The 18,811-nt window shown below is 49.8% G+C and overlaps 1 protein-coding gene across 1 annotated transcript in view; it reads left to right on the forward strand.

Moving 5' to 3' along the window:
• bcl7a (BAF chromatin remodeling complex subunit BCL7A) overlaps positions 1 to 18,811 on the forward strand; it is a 103,603-nt gene that overhangs the window by 47,825 nt on the left and 36,967 nt on the right. Inside the window, 3 exon segments of the mRNA XM_072495338.1 lie at positions 2,336 to 2,390; positions 2,392 to 2,418; positions 3,979 to 4,075. Coding sequence (XP_072351439.1) covers positions 2,336 to 2,390; positions 2,392 to 2,418; positions 3,979 to 4,075 — 179 coding nt within the window.

Consider the following 18,811-nt stretch of genomic DNA (forward strand, 5'->3'; position numbering starts at 1 on the left):
CCATTCTCGCCATCAAAGTATACCACAAGCCCGGTGGTGGCAGCAACGTTAAGGATCTGGGGCCAGTGGAGACGGCACAGGGGTGCAGTGGGAGCCTCGGTGTGGTCCCCGATCAGGGGTAACCACCGGTTTGTCCCGGGGAAGATGGACGGGGGGGTTCAAGGGCTGGCATCGTGCGGGGATTAGAAGAATGGGGGACCTCTTCATTGACGGGACATTTGCGAGCCTAGGGGCACTGGAGGGGAAGTTTGAGTTACCCCCGGGAAATGCATTTAGATATATGCAGGTGAGGGCTTTTGTGAGGCGACAGGTCAGGGAATTCCCGTTGCTCCTGGCACAAGAAATTCAAGACAGGGTGATCTCAGGTGTATGGGTCGGGGCGGGCAAGGTTTCGGCAATACACCAAGAGATGAAAGAAGAGGGGGAAGCCCTAGCAGAAGAGTTGAAGGGTAAATGGGAGGAGGAGCTGGGGGAGGAGATCGAGGAAGGTTTGTGGGCTGATGCCCTGGGTAGGGTTAATTCCTCCTCCTCGTGTGCCAGGCTCAGCCTGATATAATTTAAGGTGGTTCACAGAGCGCACTTGACGGGGGCGAGGTTGAGTAGGTTCTTTGGGGTAGAGGACAGATGTGGAAGGTGTTCAGGGAGTCCGGCGAACCATGTCCACATGTTTTGGTCATGCCCGGCACTGGAGGGGTTCTGGAGAGGAGTGGCGGGAGCAATATCTCAGGTGGTGAAAGTCCTGGTCAAACAAGCTGGGGGCTAGCAATATTCGGAGGAGATGATGAGCAGGGAGTGCAGGAGGCGAAAGAGGCCGTAATTCTGGCCTTTGCGTCCCTAGTAGCCCGGTGAAGGATCTTGCTATTGTGGAAGGAGGCGAAGCCCCCTAGCCTGGAGGCCTGGATAAACGACATGGCTGGGTTCATAAAGCTGGAGAGGAAGTTTGCCTTGAGAGGGTTTGCGCAGGGGTTCTACAGGCGGTGGCAACCGTTCCTAGACTACCTCGCGGAGCGTTAGAGGAAGGTCGGTCAGCAGCAGCAGGAACCCTGTGGGGGAGGGGGGGGGGGGAAGAGGGAGGGGGGAACGAGAGATTGTTTGAGGGGATGGATGAGCAGGAGATAACATGGAGGGTGGGGGAAACTGGCACGTGCGGGCGAGAGCCAGTGAATAAAGCTATGTAAATATACCATTTTGCCATGTATATATCTTGCTCAGTGCGATTGTGTTATTTTGTTACTGGGGGGGGGGGGGGGGGTGTTATTTGTAAGGGGGAAAAGTTGTGTTGTTAAAAAACTTTAATAAATACATTTTTTAAAAAAAAGAACATAGTGCAGAAGGAGGCCATTCGGCCCATCGAGTCTGCACCGACCCACTTAAGCCCTCCCTTCCACCCTATCCCCGTAACCCAATAACCCCTCCTAACCTTCTTTGGTCACTAAGGGCAATTTATCATGGCCAATCTACCTAACCTGCACGTCTTTGGTCTGTGGGAGGAAACCATAGCATCCGGAGGAAACCCACGCAGACACTGGGAGAACGTGCAGATTCCGCACAGACCGTGACCCAGCAGGGAATCGAACCTGGGACCCTGGCGCTGTGAAGCCACAGTGCTATCCACTTGTGCTACCGTGCTGCCCAACTTGTGTATCTTTACGTGCTCTCCAAGGTAATAGTCAAGAGCAATAACTGCATATTCTATCAGTGTGTGGTGTTGAAGTCTAGGAATGTGGTTCGCCGCATCCCCCACACTGAGCTAGGCTTAATTCCCTGTTTGCGGCTATGGCAGTGATGGAAATCAAGAATGGAATTACTATCAATTATTTGATGTATGTCCTCAATAGGAAAAGTTTGACATTAAGCAAGAAATAACTTGCATTTATAAAATACTGAGCACTCAGCAAATGAAGCACTTTTTAAAAGTACAGTCACTGTTGTAATATCGGGGACGTGTGTAAACAACATTGTAGACGGATCCACAACCAGCATGGAGATAACCAACAAAAACTGGTTGAGAATTGTTGAACTGAACATCGGGAGAACTCCCTTGTGCTTCGTTAGTAGAGTTGTGATCTTTTACATCCACTGACAGGAAATGGGGCCTCTGGTTAATGTTTTATCTAAAAGAATTTGTACACTTCTTCCGAATCTCCTCAAACCTATGTCTGCTTTTATCGACAGTTGTATGCAATACCATCTGAACCAGAGTTTAGAGTTCTTATGGAAATAAATACAAGTCGAAATTGCTTTTACACAAAACTATTAAAATATAAAGTACTGTTAAACAGTGAAAGTGGTGCCCTTTTTAATATTTTAAATCTGTTCATTTCCTGAAATGCAGGGAGAAGAAATGGGTAACTGTTGGTGACACATCTCTCAGGATCTACAAATGGGTGCCCTGTAACGGAACCTAAAGTTGATGAAGTAAGTTGCTGTTTGGCAGTCAAGTGCATTGGGGTATAGTGGAGCTTCAAATGAAAATTAGACAATTGACTCTTCGTTAAGTGCATTGCTGAGGTCATTCTCAAATATCTTGCATTTGGAAAGAGAGAGTCGTGCCCCCCCCCCCCCCCCCCCCCCCCCCCCCCCCCACCACCACCACCACCACCACCACCACCACCACCACCACCACCACCACCACCACCACCATGGTGCAGCCGATCTCTACCCAAGCAGGACTTGTTGCTGGACTACCAGAGAGGTGAAGGCCAAAACATTGCCCCCCCCCCCCCCCCCCCTCCTCGAGCTGCTCTAGCATGTCCGACACCCTAAACCCTAAAGATCACCACCAGCGGACAGGGCTCCATCCTGACCCCTGACCTCCACGATTCCTGACATGGTCTCAAAGAACGCAGCTCAGAACTCGACCAGCTTTGGGCAGGACCAGAACATGAGGGAGTGGTTCGCTGGCAGCGCTCACATCTATCCTCCACCACTCGTGTGTGCTTTGGTTAGGTGTGCTCTATGCACCACCGTAAGTTGTATCGTGCCAAGTCTGGCACAAGAGATGGAATTAACTCTGTGGAGGATATCACTCCAAAGCCCACCTCCTAGCTTGAGGCCCAATTCTTTCTCGCACCTCTCCTTTGTCTCATCCAACGGGGTCCTTCTTCCAGCAGCCTCCCGTTTTATGTCTGAGATCTTCCCCTCTCCCAACTCATCATAAGATAATATTCTGTCCAGCAAGGTGTGCTTTGGCAACTGAGGGAACGAGGGGACCTCCTTGTAAAGAAAGTCCCATATCTGGAGGTATCTAAACTCGCTCCTTTTCGGGAGTTGAAATTTCTCCGTCAGCTCCTCCAGACCTTCAAACCTATCGTCCACGTACATGTCCCTAAACCTCACCACCCCCTCATCCCTCTTCGAAGTTTTGTAGGTAGTATCCTTCCTGCCAGAATAAATCTTTGCATCTCTGCTGCAAATAGAGGCCGAGACAGACATGCCCTCAACCTGAAGTGGTGTTGAATTGGTTCCAGACTTTCAGTGATGCTACCATCAACGGGCTTGTCAAGAACCTGGCCAGGGAGAATGGGGGAGAGGCAGCAACCAGTGCCCGCTAGGATGTCACGGCACACTATGCTTCCTCCATCTACACCCACTCCACCACCGGCTCCCCATGCCAACCCCACACCCTTCCCATGTTTGCTCGGGGTCTACAGATGTCTGTGGGTGTCGAGTTCCAACGTCTCTTCTTTTGCATATGATCTTGTCTTATGGTTCACCATGGTAGGTCTTGTGTCTGGACACCTGTGGATTCCATCATTGTGCACTTTATTGTAATATGTCACCAAATTTCCCATCATGCAATCTGGTTTGGCTATGGCTGCACCTATACCATATGGACTGCAACAGTTCAAGAAAGCAGCTCACCATCACCACCTCAATTGGGGATGGGCAATAAAAATGATGGCTGAGCCAGCAATGCCCATGTCCCATCAAAGAATGAAAAATCATTAACCCTCCAATCTTTTTTGTTTGGTCCAGAAGAATAAGAATAAAAAAAAGGGGAAAGGTGACAAGTGTGGCTCTGAAGTGACAACTCCAGAAAACAGCTCCTCACCAGGCATGATGGATATTCAAGGTAGGTGTATTCCATGTGCTTGTAGATTGTAGACAATTTTCAGAATGGCATATTTAATTTCAAAATAATTTTGCTTACCTGGGCATATTATTAAGGTGCACGATTCAGCTATTCTTTTTTTTATTTTTAAATTATATTAAAAAAAAAAAAAAAAAAATTTAAAGAGCACCCAATTATTTTTTCCAATTAAGGGGCAATTTACCGTGGCCAATCCACCTATCCTGCACATCTTTTGGGTTGTGGGGGCGAAACCCACGCAGACACTGGGAGAATATGCAAACTCCACACGGACAGTGACCCAGGGCTGGGATTCGAACCCGGATCCTCGGCGCCGTAGGCAGCAATGCTAACCACTGTGCCACCGTGCTGCCCACGATTCCGCTATTTTGACCTGTTGGAATATTAAATATTAAAACTGAGTTGTAAACATACCTCTCGCGATGTTTAGTTATAAGTTTTGATGGTTCATGAAGTTTATAGAAACTCTTCCTTTTTTTTATAGTTCAGAGGTTTCTTAACAGTGGTTGCTACCTTACTTAAAATAATGGAAAAGTCAATTGGGTAAATTTCTCCCATTATATTTTAGCAAACCTGTTTTAGATTTGGCACTGGCTAAAATCTTATAAATAATACAGTTTAAGTGGTTTTCTGGGAAAAGGTTGGGCCTATTAAGGATCCAAAGGGAAATAGTCATGTAGAAGCAAATAGCATGGTACACGTTTTAATGGGTACTTTGCATCTGCTTTCATAAACCAAAGGGACCATGTGAAAGTTGTAATGAAACAGAAAAGAAATTATGGGCAGGACAATAGAGCAGAGATGCCCCCTCAAACCTATAATTCTACCACTGGGCAGCAACAGCGGAAAGAGTGATGGGATGGGCAAAGCCAGATGCCAGGTGGGTGTGCGCGGAGGAGGCCTCCTGCAAGGGGACCTCTCTCTGGGCCCTCGCCATGGCGCCACTCCCATCCACACCCAAGAAACACTCCAGCAGCCCAGTGATGATAGCCACCCTACAGATGTGGAACCAACTTCGGCAGCAATTCGGACTGACCGAAATATCCGACAAATGCCCCATCTGCAAAAACCACAGGTTAACACCAACACTCACCGACGCCACCTTCAAAAGGTGGAGACAGGACAGAGGGGGGGGGGGGGGGGGGGTTGGGGGAGAGACATTGACAGTCAGGGACCTATACACTGACGGTAGGGTCACAACACTGGACGAACTGACGCAGAGATTCCAACTCGCTAAAGGCAATGAACTCCGATACCTGCAGCGTAAAAACTTCCTACAGAAGGAGACAAGGACATACCCACGACCACCACGACAGAGACTATTAAAGATACTGGACGCAGACATCCTCGGCAGAGGGAACTATAGTGACATGTACGAACGACTGCTAGAGAGAGCAGACACCGAACTGGACATGACGAGGAAATGGGAGGAAGACTTGGGGTTTGAAATAGGATGGGGATTCTTGAGCGAAGCACTGCACAGGGTCAGCTCTATCTTTGCATGCGCGAGGCTCAACCTAATGCAGCTAAAAGTGGTACATGGAGCCCACTTGACCAGGATCCGAATGAGCAGGTTCTTCCCACAGGTGGAAGATAGACGTGAATGGTGCCAAGGAGGCCTGGCCAACCACGCCCACATGTTCTGGTCTTACCCCAGACTTGCTTGGTACTGGACTGCCTTCTTTGAGGCAATGTCCAAAGTGATGGGAATGAGGTTTTCGGGGTATCAGACCCTCCCAATCTCTTCATCTGGAGGAGGGCGGACACCCTTGACTTTCCCTCCCTGATCGCCCACCGTGGAATCCTGCTTGGCTGGTGGTCAGCAGCACCACCTAAACTGCAGACTGGCTGTCCGACTTTTCGGAGTTTCTCCAAATGGAGAAAATCAAATTCGCCCTCCATGGGTCGGAAGAGAGCTTCCACAAACCATGGAAGCCATTCACCCGACTGTTCAGAGACCTGTTTGTGGTCAACACATAAATAAATAAATAGCCAGGACAAGACAAAGAGGAAAGCGAGGGAGCACCCGGGTGAGGGGGGTGTGAGGCAGCAAAACCCAGCAAGAAAGAATGGGGGCAGCAGTGAGGAAGTGGGGGGAAACAAAAAAGGGGAGCCAGAAGGGGGAACAGTTAAGAGAACAAAGACGGGAGGGTCGCACAGGGGATGACAACAGTGGCAGCAACCACAGCAAGGTGAGAGAATGCGAGGTAAAGCGGGAAAGGGAAACGGGCAATGGCCCAGTTAGATGATCGGTAAAAAGGAAAGAATAGAAGAGAGGGGTGGAAAGACCCCTCCCGTCCGGGTATATTTCCTGGAGCCTATGTGTTTTGCTGTTCAAGGTATCCATAACTTGTACAATATTTTAAAAACATTTATATATTAAAAAAAAAGGGAGGGCATCAGAGGGGGTGGGCAGGGCGATGAGGGGTTAGGGAGAGGGGAGTGTAGGGAGGACTGTACGCTGAGTCAGACGGCGACAGACTAAATAGAGAAGCCTTTTTGTACTGTACAATAAATGAAAACGAAAGGCAATGTATATAATTTTGAAAATGCCAATACAAAGATTTTTTTAAAATAGAGCAGACATGCAAAAAACGATTGTGATGGTATCCATCACTCTCTGGAGATGATCGTCTGCACCCAGGATGTATGTCACATTTGAACATTGTCTGTTGTGGCTGTAGAAGCTGATGTACGAGTAGCAGTATCTTCCACAGCTGGCACAGATGAATAGTGTTGGCCTGAGGTCGAGTGATGTTTTTCCCCTTCTGACTGCATGCTCTTCTGCCATCTGGTCATTTCTTTTGTCCGCTACAGTTGCACAGCCTTCCTGAATGCTTGTCTGCAGGCACTTTGGTCAGCGAGGACTTCCCATGCATCGACTCCAATCCCATTCAACTTGAAGTCTCGCTTACAGACATTCTTGTATTGCAGATATGGATAATCCTTTGGTCTTGTGCTGGTAGCAGGCGCGTCATAGAGCATGTCTTTTGAAATGTGGCCATCATCCAATTGGTTACTCAGGTAATTAAGTTACCGCTGACTTGAGGGCAGCTTGGAATCCCTGCATGCTGGTGTACTTCCACATTCGGCATTCAGTCTTGCCTGGAGCTGCTCAGTATTCATCTGAGACAGCAGAAGTGGAAGCTGTTCAGCCATTTTTTCTTGGCTTGCAAAAGTTGTTCATGCTTCGTTACTGTAAAGGAGGATGCTGAGAAGATAAACCTGGTACACACACAACTTTGTATTTTCGGTTTGTTTGTTGTTGGTCCACACTAGACTTCTGTACTTTGTCATAACCGCTGCAACCTTGGCAATTCTGGTTTTGGCATTAAGGGACAGGCTCCAGGCAATTTTTAATCCAAGGTATTGAAATTGTTGAATAACTCCAGAATAGGGTGTCAATGTTGATTAACGGTGCCGTCTCTACATAACTTTGGTCGTCCTGTCATTGTCAGTCCAAAATCCTGGGAGAACTGATCTGCAAACTGTATGGGATGCCAGTGTGGCATCATCAGCCAATAGCAACTCACTAATTAGGGCATTTACATTTTGTTTTGGTGTGCAGTCTTTCCAGGTTAAAGAGCTCTGACGTGCAGGTAGACACCCTCATTTGAGTTGCTGAAAGTGCGCACAATAGCATGTAGAAAACTGACGTGTTGGAGCAAGGACACGGGTCTACTTTACCCTGCTGCTGATCTTGAAAGCCTCCGATGATACTCCATTGTAACCAGTGAAACTGCACATTTACGTGGAAAGAAGAAATGACACAGGAGTCCAGGTGGCCAGCCTATTTTCTGTCGCAGTTTAGAGAGTCCGTCTCTGCTGATGCGATTGAAGGCCTTGTTGAGGTTTATGAAGGCAATGTGGAGTGGTCTGTGTTATTTGCAGCATCTCTCCTGTAACTGCCAAAATGAGATGCATGTCGACTGTCAATCTGCCAGTTTTGAAGCCACACTGACTCGTTAGGGGTCTATTGACAGGGTCTGCAATCGGATCAGATCAACATGAGCAAAGGTCTTCTCCACGGTACTTAATAAGATGCCTTGATAATGGTTGCAGTCATTGCAATACCCTTTGTTTTAATGTATTTAGTATATATGCATCATGCATGCATTAAAACACCGATCTTTCTTCCAGCAGAGAGAGAAACTCATGGAGATACTGAAGCAGTATTGTTTGTCACTTTTGAGGATTTTAGGGCGAATGCCATTGTTTCCTGGTGCTTCAGCATTGGCAAGATGATCAATAACCTTGTTGAGCTCTGCGATGGTGGGCTCATTGTCCAGCTCCTCCCATTTTTATAAATATCTTTATTGCTGTTTGGAATTACATAGATACAGTTGGATACAAAACTGAGTTTCCATGTAAAAGGCAATGCAACAATAATAACCAAAAATTGAAACAAAAATATTTGAGCCCCTCACTGTCGCCATAACCGTTATGGGGCTCCAGTACTAATTTACATTTAAATTTTTACAGTGGTGTTTGGTTTTTACAGTGATTCGCTGAGTTTCAGTTCGGGCTCCTACTGCTTGGCGGTAGGGATTTCACCCAGCTTTATCCACATATATACAGATATAGTTGGGATCCTTTCCCCTTGCTCACCGGTAGACTACATTCCGCTGTGGGGGTGGGGGGAACTCCCCCCTTGAGTTTACGTTTTCGGGGGAGGGTGGGTCCATATGTTGCCCCGATTTCTCCCCATGTTGGGGAGGTCTGTGATCCCTCCAGCGGGTAGCCCTCCTGCCCATTATTTCTCTTTTCCTTGTGAGTTCTAGAAGACTACCACCATCCACCCGGTTGGCTGCTGGTTGCAAACAGGTTAGTGAAGAGGCTTGTGAATTTGTTCCATGTGCCGTGGAATCTCTCCTCAGATCCTCTTATTTCAAAAAAAATTTTTTTCCAACCTCAGGAACTCGACCAGATCTGAGAACCATTCCAAGGCCTGAGGTGGCGCTGCCTACCCTAGCAGAAGTGTTCGCCTGGCAATCAATGAGGCGAAGGCCAGGATGTCCGCCTTCTTCCCTGTCCAGAGTTCTGGATGCTTTGACACCCTGAAGACTGCCACAGATGGGCACAGCTCCATCGTCACCTCCACCCCCTTGGACATAGCCTCAAAGAAGGCTGTCCAGAATTCCCCAAGTCTGGGGCAGGACCAGAACATGTAAGTGTGGTTGGCTGGGCTCCCCTGACACCACTCGCATTTGTCCTTCACCTCCGGGATGAACTCGCTCATTCACGTCTTAGTAAGGTGCACTGTGAGCACTACCTTTGGCTGCCTTAGCCTGGCGTAGGAGGTAGAGTTGACTCTGCTGCTCTTTGATCCAGATCTCTCCTCTTTGTGTCCGTCTCTAGGCGTCCGCCCTCTCTCTGGGCACCCGCCCTCTCTCTGGGCGCCCGCCCCCACCATACCGAGCCGGTGCAGACTCGATGGGCCGAATGGCCTCCTTCTGCACTGTAAATTCTGTGATAATCTATGATATCCTAAATGTGGCATCTATTCTCGCTGGTGTGAACCTGTGGTTGTTGCGGATGGGGAGGTGGCCAGTGCCCGGAGAGATGTCCCTGTGTAGGAGGCCTCCTCCATTCGGAACCAGTCTTCCTCCGGTTCTCTTGGCCAATTCCATGTTGGCCACCGAGTGGTAGAACAGAAGATTCGGTGGGGCCAGTCCTCCAACATACCGCCCTCATTGTAAAGACAGCACATTCATTTTGACTGTACCCTTCTGGCTAGCGAACGAGGGAGAGAGTCCCATCTTTGCAGGTACCTATTCACCACCTCCACCAGAATGGAGAGGTTCCATTGGTGCGGGCCACTTGGATCCCCAGGTATCTGAACTTGGTTTGGGTCACTTTAAACGGCAGTTCTTCCAGCTCCGCTCCTCCCTCAAGAGGGAGTGTGGGATGGGGGGGGGATTACCAGGAAGATTTCGCTCTTTCCCAGGTTGTGCTTGTAACCTGAGAAGGTACTGAACTCACTAAGGAGTCTGGTTATCTTTCCTATACTGGCTAGGGAGTTGACACGTAGAGGAGCAGGTCATCTGCATAGTGAGATTCTACCTTGTCTGCCCTCTCTCTCAATGCCCATTCACCAATCCGCTGATCTAAGGGCTCAATTACCAGCATGAACAGGAGCAGGGATAGCAGACACCCCTTCCTCCCATGGGGTTAACCATACTCGTCTTGTGGGTATTGCCCTGTCCAATCGGGCCTGCCCTCGCACACGGGCCATTCAAAATGGCCATCGACTACTTCCTTTTTTTGCCATCTCCATGTGTTTCTGTTAGGGCCGGGCGCTCTGCCACTGTCCTCCTTACCCTGTGCTTCCCCCAACTGGTCCCTCTTTCTCTTCCCCCTTTTGCCTATTGTTTCCCCTGGATTTCTGTCTTTCCCCTCCCTTCTGCCAGGCACGCACACCAGGAGGCGTGCTGTAACCGCCTCCTTCACTATACTCCCATACACCAGCTTACCACTAGTGTAGCAGCTCCCCTCTTGTCAGGTTCCTCTATTTAATCTCCGTCTGGACCCACCATCTCCGCATTTCAGCCCGCGTTTGTTCCTGCTCCCCTCTGCTCTCTCAAGTTGCGTTCTAGCCTCTGTGTGCTATCACTGCTTGCCCAGACCATTACGCTGGACGAATTTGTTGGCCTCCGGGATTCAAAATAATACTGTGTGAGGTCCATAACTTGGCAGGCTAAAGCATGACAAACCTTACTGTTGTACAGGATGGATTTGCCACTGTTAAATTCAACCCAGCACTTTGTCCAATGTCTTGGTACAAAAGGATGGAATGTCCTTCCCACTTGCTCCCTTTCGTGCCTTTCGCCACCTCCAGATCCGCTCTTCGTCCTGGTACTTATGGAACTTCACAATTATCGCCTGTGGAAGTCCCCGGCTCTGGACCGCTGCTATGTATTCCGTGGGTTCCTCCCCTCCATATCTTCCATTACCCCCACAATTCTTAAATTCTGGAGTCTCAACCAGTTCTACTGGTCGTCGTCCTTTTCCTTTTTAGGCCCTTCTGGATCTTGATCAGGGTCGCCACCTCAGCTTTTGAGTGCTGTGATCTGGTCCCCTTGGTCCGTGGCGGCCTTCTCGAGGTCTCTTACCGTCATATTTTGGGCCTCAAGCCGCTGCTCCATCTTGACCATTGTTTCCCCCATGGGGGCTGTTGCAGCCTCCACTGCTTGTAGTTTAAGGGCTCGCCACCTGGTTGCAGTAATTGACTCCTTTTCTAAAAGTCCAATAAGCCTCAAACCAGTCAACATTTCTCTGATCCCTTTCCCCAAATGCAGTGAGTGCAGGGTTACAGATGGTGTTGTGCACATGATCCCACTTGACACCGCCTGCATTGAGTGAGGATGTTGAGGAATTTCCTGGGTCAGTGGTATAGCAGTTGTTCTGTGAACAACCTTTCTTGGAGTGGTGTACTTCCTTGGCTGAATCTGGATCTTGCTACACGCCAGGGAGTAATGATTGTCACAGTGCTGTGGTAGTTATGATTGATGAGAGCACTGTGGAGGGTGGTACATTTGGTGATCGAGATCTAGATCTAGTTGGCGCTAGTGACATATCTTTTTTAAAAAATAAATTTAGAATACCCAATTATTATTTTTCCAATTAAGGGGCAATTTAGCATGTCCAATCCACCAACCCTGCACATCTTTGGGTTGTGGGGGTGAAACCCACACACACGGGAAGAATGTGCAAACTCCACACGGACAGTGACCCAGGGCCGGGATTCAAACCCGGATCCCCAGCGCCGCAGTCCAGTGCTAACCACTGCGCCACCATGCTGCCGCTAGTCACATATCTGATGTCTCCAGGGCACCTTGTGGCATGGCTTGGTTTGGAAGTAGCTGTTTGTTATGCAGAGTCCTTTATCACTCCAATAACCTCTGGTGTTAAAATTCAGCTCTGGGTCAAACCAGACACTGGTGGTTGGCTTCTGTCTAAGAAACCTCATGATATTTGACTGTGAAAGTGTGCCCATTTGACAAACTGCTGGAACTTGCAGTGAGGAAGCTTTGCAGTGAGGAAGCTTTGCAGTGAGGAAGCTTTGCAGTGAGGAAGCTTTGCAGTGAGGAAGCTTTGCAGTGAGGAAGCTTTGCAGTGAGGAAGCTTTGCAGTGAGGAAGCTTTGCAGTGAGGAAGCTTTGCAGTGAGGAAGCTTTGCAGTGAGGAAGCTTTGCAGTGAGGAAGCTTTGCAGTGAGGAAGCTTTGCAGTGAGGAAGCTTTGCAGTGAGGAAGCTTTGCAGTGAGGAAGCTTTGCAGTGAGGAAGCTTTGCAGTGAGGAAGCTTTGCAGTGAGGAAGCTTTGCAGTGAGGAAGCTTTGCAGTGAGGAAGCTTTGCAGTGAGGAAGCTTTGCAGTGAGGAAGCTTTGCAGTGAGGAAGCTTTGCAGTGAGGAAGCTTTGCAGTGAGGAAGCTTTGCAGTGAGGAAGCTTTGCAGTGAGGAAGCTTTGCAGTGAGGAAGCTTTGCAGTGAGGAAGCTTTGCAGTGAGGAAGCTTTGCAGTGAGGAAGCTTTGCAGTGAGGAAGCTTTGCAGTGAGGAAGCTTTGCAGTGAGGAAGCTTTGCAGTGAGGAAGCTTTGCAGTGAGGAAGCTTTGCAGTGAGGAAGCTTTGCAGTGAGGAAGCTTTGCAGTGAGGAAGCTTTGCAGTGAGGAAGCTTTGCAGTGAGGAAGCTTTGCAGTGAGGAAGCTTTGCAGTGAGGAAGCTTTGCAGTGAGGAAGCTTTGCAGTGAGGAAGCTTTGCAGTGAGGAAGCTTTGCAGTGAGGAAGCTTTGCAGTGAGGAAGCTTTGCAGTGAGGAAGCTTATAGGAGACCCACATGTAAATATTAATTTCTTCTCATTCTCCGTTTTTTTTAAAATCCATTTTATTAATTAAATGATTTTGTAATCCAATTGGCTTGTAATATGTACTAACTTATTTCTCCATCACTTAAAAAATAATTTATGGAGTTCATATCCCCTTGCATATACCTCCTAGAATAGAACAATCCCTTGCTTAATTTATTAATCTTCGTAGCTTTTAAAAAGCAATTATTTTATAATTTGATTAGGGAGAGTGGTTCCATATGACCGTTGAATTTCTTACGTGGTGGGGGTGGGGGGAGATTGTTGATGAAGAGTGCTAATCTGCAAAATATTCTGGCAGGCTCTATGGGTAGAATTCCTATGTCAAATGTAGAATACAGTTATTGCCATATGTTTTTTTAAAAAATATATTTTATTCAAATTTTTCGGTCAAACAAAGACAGTACAACATTTTCCCCTTTTGCAACTTTAAAACAATATAAATAATGATGATGACCGTTTTTTTTTAAAGAGAATAAATAATATATTAACTAAACGGCAACTGCCTGCAACAAAAATAAAAACTAGCCAATATCCAAAATAATAAAGTCACAAAAACCAATATAAATAACTCATATATACAAACACCTGTACAAAACCCCTGAAGGCCCGGATGCCCCCCCCGGTCTGCTGCTGCTACCTTTCCCATTTCCCTTGGCGTTCTGCAAGATAGTCGAGGAACGGTTGCCACCGCCTGGTGAACCCTTGAGCCGAACCTCTTAGCGCGTATTTTATCCGCTCCAGTTTTATAAACCCCGCCATGTCATTTATCCAGGCCGCCACGCCTGGGGGTTTAGCTTCTTTCCACATAAGTAATATCCTTCGCCGGGCTACTAGGGACGCAAAGGCTAAAACATCAGCCTCTCTCGCCTCCTGCACTCCCGGCTCGTCTGCAACCCCAAATATCGCCAACCCCCAGCCTGGCTCGACCTGGACCCCCACCACCCTTGAAAGCATATTCGCCACCCCCACCCAGAACCGATGCAGTACCGGGCCTGACCAAAACATGTGGGTGTGGTTCGCTGGGCTTCCCGCGCATCTCCCTCACCTATCCTCCACTCCAAAAAATCTACTTAACCTTGCTCCAGTCATGTGCGCCCTATGTAGAACCTTGAATTGTATCAGGCTGAGCCTGGCGCATGAGGACGAAGAGTTTACCCTACTTAAGGCATCTGCCCACAGCCCCTCCTCAATCTCTTCCCCTAGCTCCACTTCCCATTTTCCACCATCGTCTCCCCCTCGTCTCTCATTTCTCTGTGTATATATATCTGACACCCTACCATCCCCCACCCATGCCCCCGAAATCACTCTGTCCTGAATTTCTTGCGCCGGGAGCCGTGGAAATTCCCTCACCTGTTGCCTCGCAAAAGCCCTCAGTTGCATATACCGAAATGCGTTCCCCGGTGGCAACCCATATTTTTCTGTCAGTGCTCCCAGACTTGCAAACGTCCCGCCTAGGAACAAATCCTTCAATTTCACAATCCCTGCTCTCTGCCAAGCTTTAAATCCCCCATCTATCTTCCCCGGGACGAACCTGTGGTTGTTCCTTATCGGGGACCTCACCGAGGCACCCGTCACTCCCTTATGCCGTCTCCACTGCCCCCAAATTTTCAGCGTTGCCACCACCACTGGACTTGTGGTGTATTTCTTCGGGTAGAACGGTAAAGGCGCCGTCGCTAATGCTTTTAGGCTGGTTCCCCTACAGGACGCCATCTCTAGTCTTTTCCACGCCGCTCCCTCCCCTTCCCCCATCCACTTGCTTACCATTGATATGTTGGCGGCCCAATAATAGTCACTTAAACTCGGCAGTGCCAGTCCCCCCCCTATCCCTACTACGCTGCAGGAACCCCCTCTTCACTCTTGGGATCTTCCCAGCCCACACAAAACTCATAATGCTCTTATCCACTTTCTTGAAAAAGGCCTTTGTAATCATCACAGGGAGGCACTGGAACACAAAGAAACCGCGGAAGGACCACCATTTTAACCGCCTGCACCCTACCCGCCAGTGACAGGGGCACCATGTCCCATCTCCTAAAGTCCTCTTCCATCTGCTCCACCAATCTTACTAAATTAAGCTTATGCAAGGTTCCCCAGTTCCTGGCATTCTGGATCCCTAGGTACCGAAAATCCCTTGTTACTCTCCTCAACGGCAAATCATCTATTCCCCTGCCCTGTTCCCCAGGGTGCATCACAAACGGCTCACTCTTCCCCATATTCAATTTATATCCTGAAAATTCCCCAAACTCCCTGAGTGTCTGCATTATCTCGGGCATCCCCTCCACTGGGTCCGCGACATACAACAACAAATCATCCGCGTATAGTGACACCCGGTGCTCTTCTCCTCCCCTAAGTACTCCCCTCCACTTCCTAGAGCCCCTCAGCGCTATGGCCAGTGGCTCAATTGCCAACGCAAACAGCAACGGGGACAGAGGACATCCCTGTCTTGTCCCTCTGTATAGACGGAAGTGGTCAGATCTCTGCCTATTTGTAATCACACTTGCCACCGGGGCCCTGTATAGAAGCTGAACCCATCCAATAAACCCCTCTCCAAATCCAAATCTCCTCAACACTTCCCACAGGTAATCCCACTCCACTCTATCAAATGCTTTCTCTGCATCCATCGCCACCGCTATCTCCGCCTCCCCCTCCGGCGGGGGCATCATCATCCCACCCAACAGCCTCCGTATGTTAGTGTTCAATTGTCTCCCCTTAACAAACCCCGTTTGATCCTCGTGAACCACCCCTGGGACACAATCCTCCATCCTCGTCGCCATCACCTTGGCCAGAAGCTTGGCATCTACATTCAGGAGGGAGATAGGCCTGTAAGACCCGCACTGCAGCGGGTCTTTGTCCCTTTTCAAGAGCAGCGATATCGTCGCCTCCGACATCGTCGGGGGCAACGTCCCCCTTTCCTTGGCCTCATTAAAGGTTCTCGTCAGAAGCGGGGCCAGCAGGTCCACGTATTTCCTATAAAATTCCACCGGGAACCCATCCGGTCCCGGGGCCTTCCCTGCCTGCATGCTCCCAATCCCTTTTACCACCTCCTCCACCTCAATCTGTGCTCCCAGTCCTGTCCCCTCCTGCTCCTCAACCTTTGGGAATTCCAACTGGTCTAGGAAGTGCATCATTCCCTCCTTCCCTTCCGGGGTCTGAGCCTTATACAGCCTCTCATAAAATGCCTTAAACACCCTGTTCACCCTCTCCGCTCCCCGTTCCATCTCACCCTCCTCGTCCCTAACCCCTCCAATCTCCCACGCCGCCCCCCTCTTCCTCAGTTGTTGGGCCAGTAACCGGCTCGCCTTCTCTCCGTACTCATACTGCACTCCCTGTGCCTTCCTCCATTGTGCCTCCGCCTTGCCCGTGGTCAACAAATCAAATTCCGTGTGCAACCTTCGTCTTTCCCTGTATAGTCCTTCATCCGGGGCCACCGCATACTGCCTATCCACCCTCAAGATTTCTCTCAACAATCTCTCCCTCTCTTTGCTCTCTTGTTTCCCCTTATGGAAATCAGTTCCCCTCTGACCACCGCCTTCAGTGCTTCCCAGACCACTCCCACCTGAACCTCTCCATCGTCATTAATCTCCAGATACCTTTCGATACATCTCCTTACCCTTATACACACACCCTCGTCCGCCAACAATCCCATATCTAATCTCCACAGTGGGTGCTGTTCCTTTTCCTCTCCTACGTCCAGATCTACCCAATGTGGGGCATGGTACGAAATGGCTATAGCCGAGTACTCCGTCCCGGCCACCTTCGGGATCAGCGCCCTTCCCAGGATAAAGAAGTCTATCCGAGAATACACCTTGTGGACATGGGAGAAGTGCCTCCCTGTGGACATGGTAAATCTCCAGGGATCCACTCCTCCCATCTGCTCCATGTAGTCCTTAAGCACCTTGGCCGCTGCCGGCCTCCTCCCAGCCCTAGACCTGGACCGGTCCAGCCCTGGATCCAGCATAGTGTTGAAGTCTCCCCCATTACCAACTTTCCCGCCTCCAGGTCTGGGATGCGCCCCAGCATACGCTTCATGAAGTTGGCATCATCCCAGTTCGGGGCATATACGTTCACCAGAACCACCGCCTCACCTTGCAATCTGCCACTCACCATCACGTATCTACCCCCACTGTCCGCCACTATGGTCCACGCCTCAAATACCCGTTTCCCCACTAATATTGCCACCCCTCTATTTTTCGCATCCAAGCCTGAGTGAAATACTTGTCCCACCCATCCTTTTCGTAATCTGACCTGATCCGTCAGTTTCAGATGCGTCTCCTGCAGCATGACCACATCTGCCTTTAATTTCTTTAGGTGCGCAAGTACCCTTGCCCTCTTAATCAGCCCATTCAGCCCTCTCACGTTCCACGTGATCAACCGGGTTGGGGGGCTCTTTACCCCCCCCCCCCTCGTCGACTAGCCATCCCCTTTTTTAGACCAGCTCCTCACCTGGTTCCCACGCACCCACTTGTCCCCCCAACGGTGTCCTCCCGTCCTGACCATCCCATCCCGTAGCAGCTCCCCCTTCCCCTTAACAGCAGCAACCCAGTTACCCCCCCCCGCTAGATCTCCCTCTAGCGTGATTGCTCCCCCCATGTTGCTTCCAGAAGTCAGCAAAATCTGGCTGACCGCGGCTTCCCCCGTTTATCCTCAGCCTCCCATTGTGTAAGGCTCCCTCCTTCCTGCGCCCCCTTTTCCCGCCACAATTACCATAGTCCCACTCAGCCCCGCCCCTAATGGCGCAGCTCCCTCTCTCCTTCCCCACCGGCGCCCACAGTTCACCATACCCCCCCCCCCCCCCCCCCCACCCATCGAGGGGAAAGAGAAAATGTTCTCTCTTTCCCCATCCGATTCCCAATCCCACGCAATCACACCACTACTTTATTACAAAAGTTCTTTCTCTCTCCAGTCTAGTCCAGCTTCTCCTCTTCAATGAATGTCCACGCCTCTTCTGCTGTCTCGAAGTAATGGTGTTTCCCTTGATGTGTAACCCACAGTCTCGCCGGCTGCAGCATACCAAATTTAACTTTCTTTCTATGGAGCACCGCCTTGACCCGATTGAAACTCGCCCTCCTTCTCGCCACCTCCGCACTCCAATCCTGGTACACGCAGATCACCGCGTTCTCCCACCTGCAGCTCCGTGTCTTTTTCGCCCATGTCAGGACCATCTCCCTGTCTTTATAGCGGTGAAACCTCACCACTATAGCTCGAGGTATTTCTCCCGCCTTCGGTCTTCTCGCAAGGACTCGATATGCTCCCTCCACTTCCAAGGGGCCCGTCGGGGCCTCCGGTCCCATTAAGGAATGAAGCATCGTGCTCACATATGCCCCGACATCCGCTCCCTCTGCACCTTCGGGAAGACCCAAAACTCTTAGGTTCTTCCTCCTCGAGCTATTTTCCAAGGCTTCCAGCCTCTCCATACACCTCTTATGCAGTGCCTCGTGTGTCTGTCTTCACCACCAGGCCCTGTATTTCATCCTCATTTTCGGCAGCCTTTGCTTTCATGCCACGAAGCTCCAATTCTTGGGTCTTCTGCGCCTCCTTTAGCCCCTCAATCGCCTGCAGCATCGGGGCCAGCACCTCCTTCTTTAGCTCCTCGACACATCTCCGAAGGAACTCTTGCTGTTCCGGGCCCCATACCAAACTGCCTCCCTCCGCCGCCATCTTGCTTCGTGCTTCCCTTCCTTGCTGCTGCTCCAGAGGATCCTCTGCAATCCGGCCACTATTATCTCCTTTCTCCATGTACATCGGGGGGGGATTCCCTTCTGTTTCACCGCACAATGGGTTTAGCCGTCAAAAATTGCCATTGGGGCTCCCAATAAGAGCCCAAAAGTCCGTTCAAACGGGAGGTGCCGGAACGTGCGACCT

This window comes from Scyliorhinus torazame, chromosome 1 (genome assembly GCF_047496885.1).
Source record: "Scyliorhinus torazame isolate Kashiwa2021f chromosome 1, sScyTor2.1, whole genome shotgun sequence".
NCBI classification, from domain to species: Eukaryota; Metazoa; Chordata; class Chondrichthyes; order Carcharhiniformes; family Scyliorhinidae; genus Scyliorhinus; species Scyliorhinus torazame.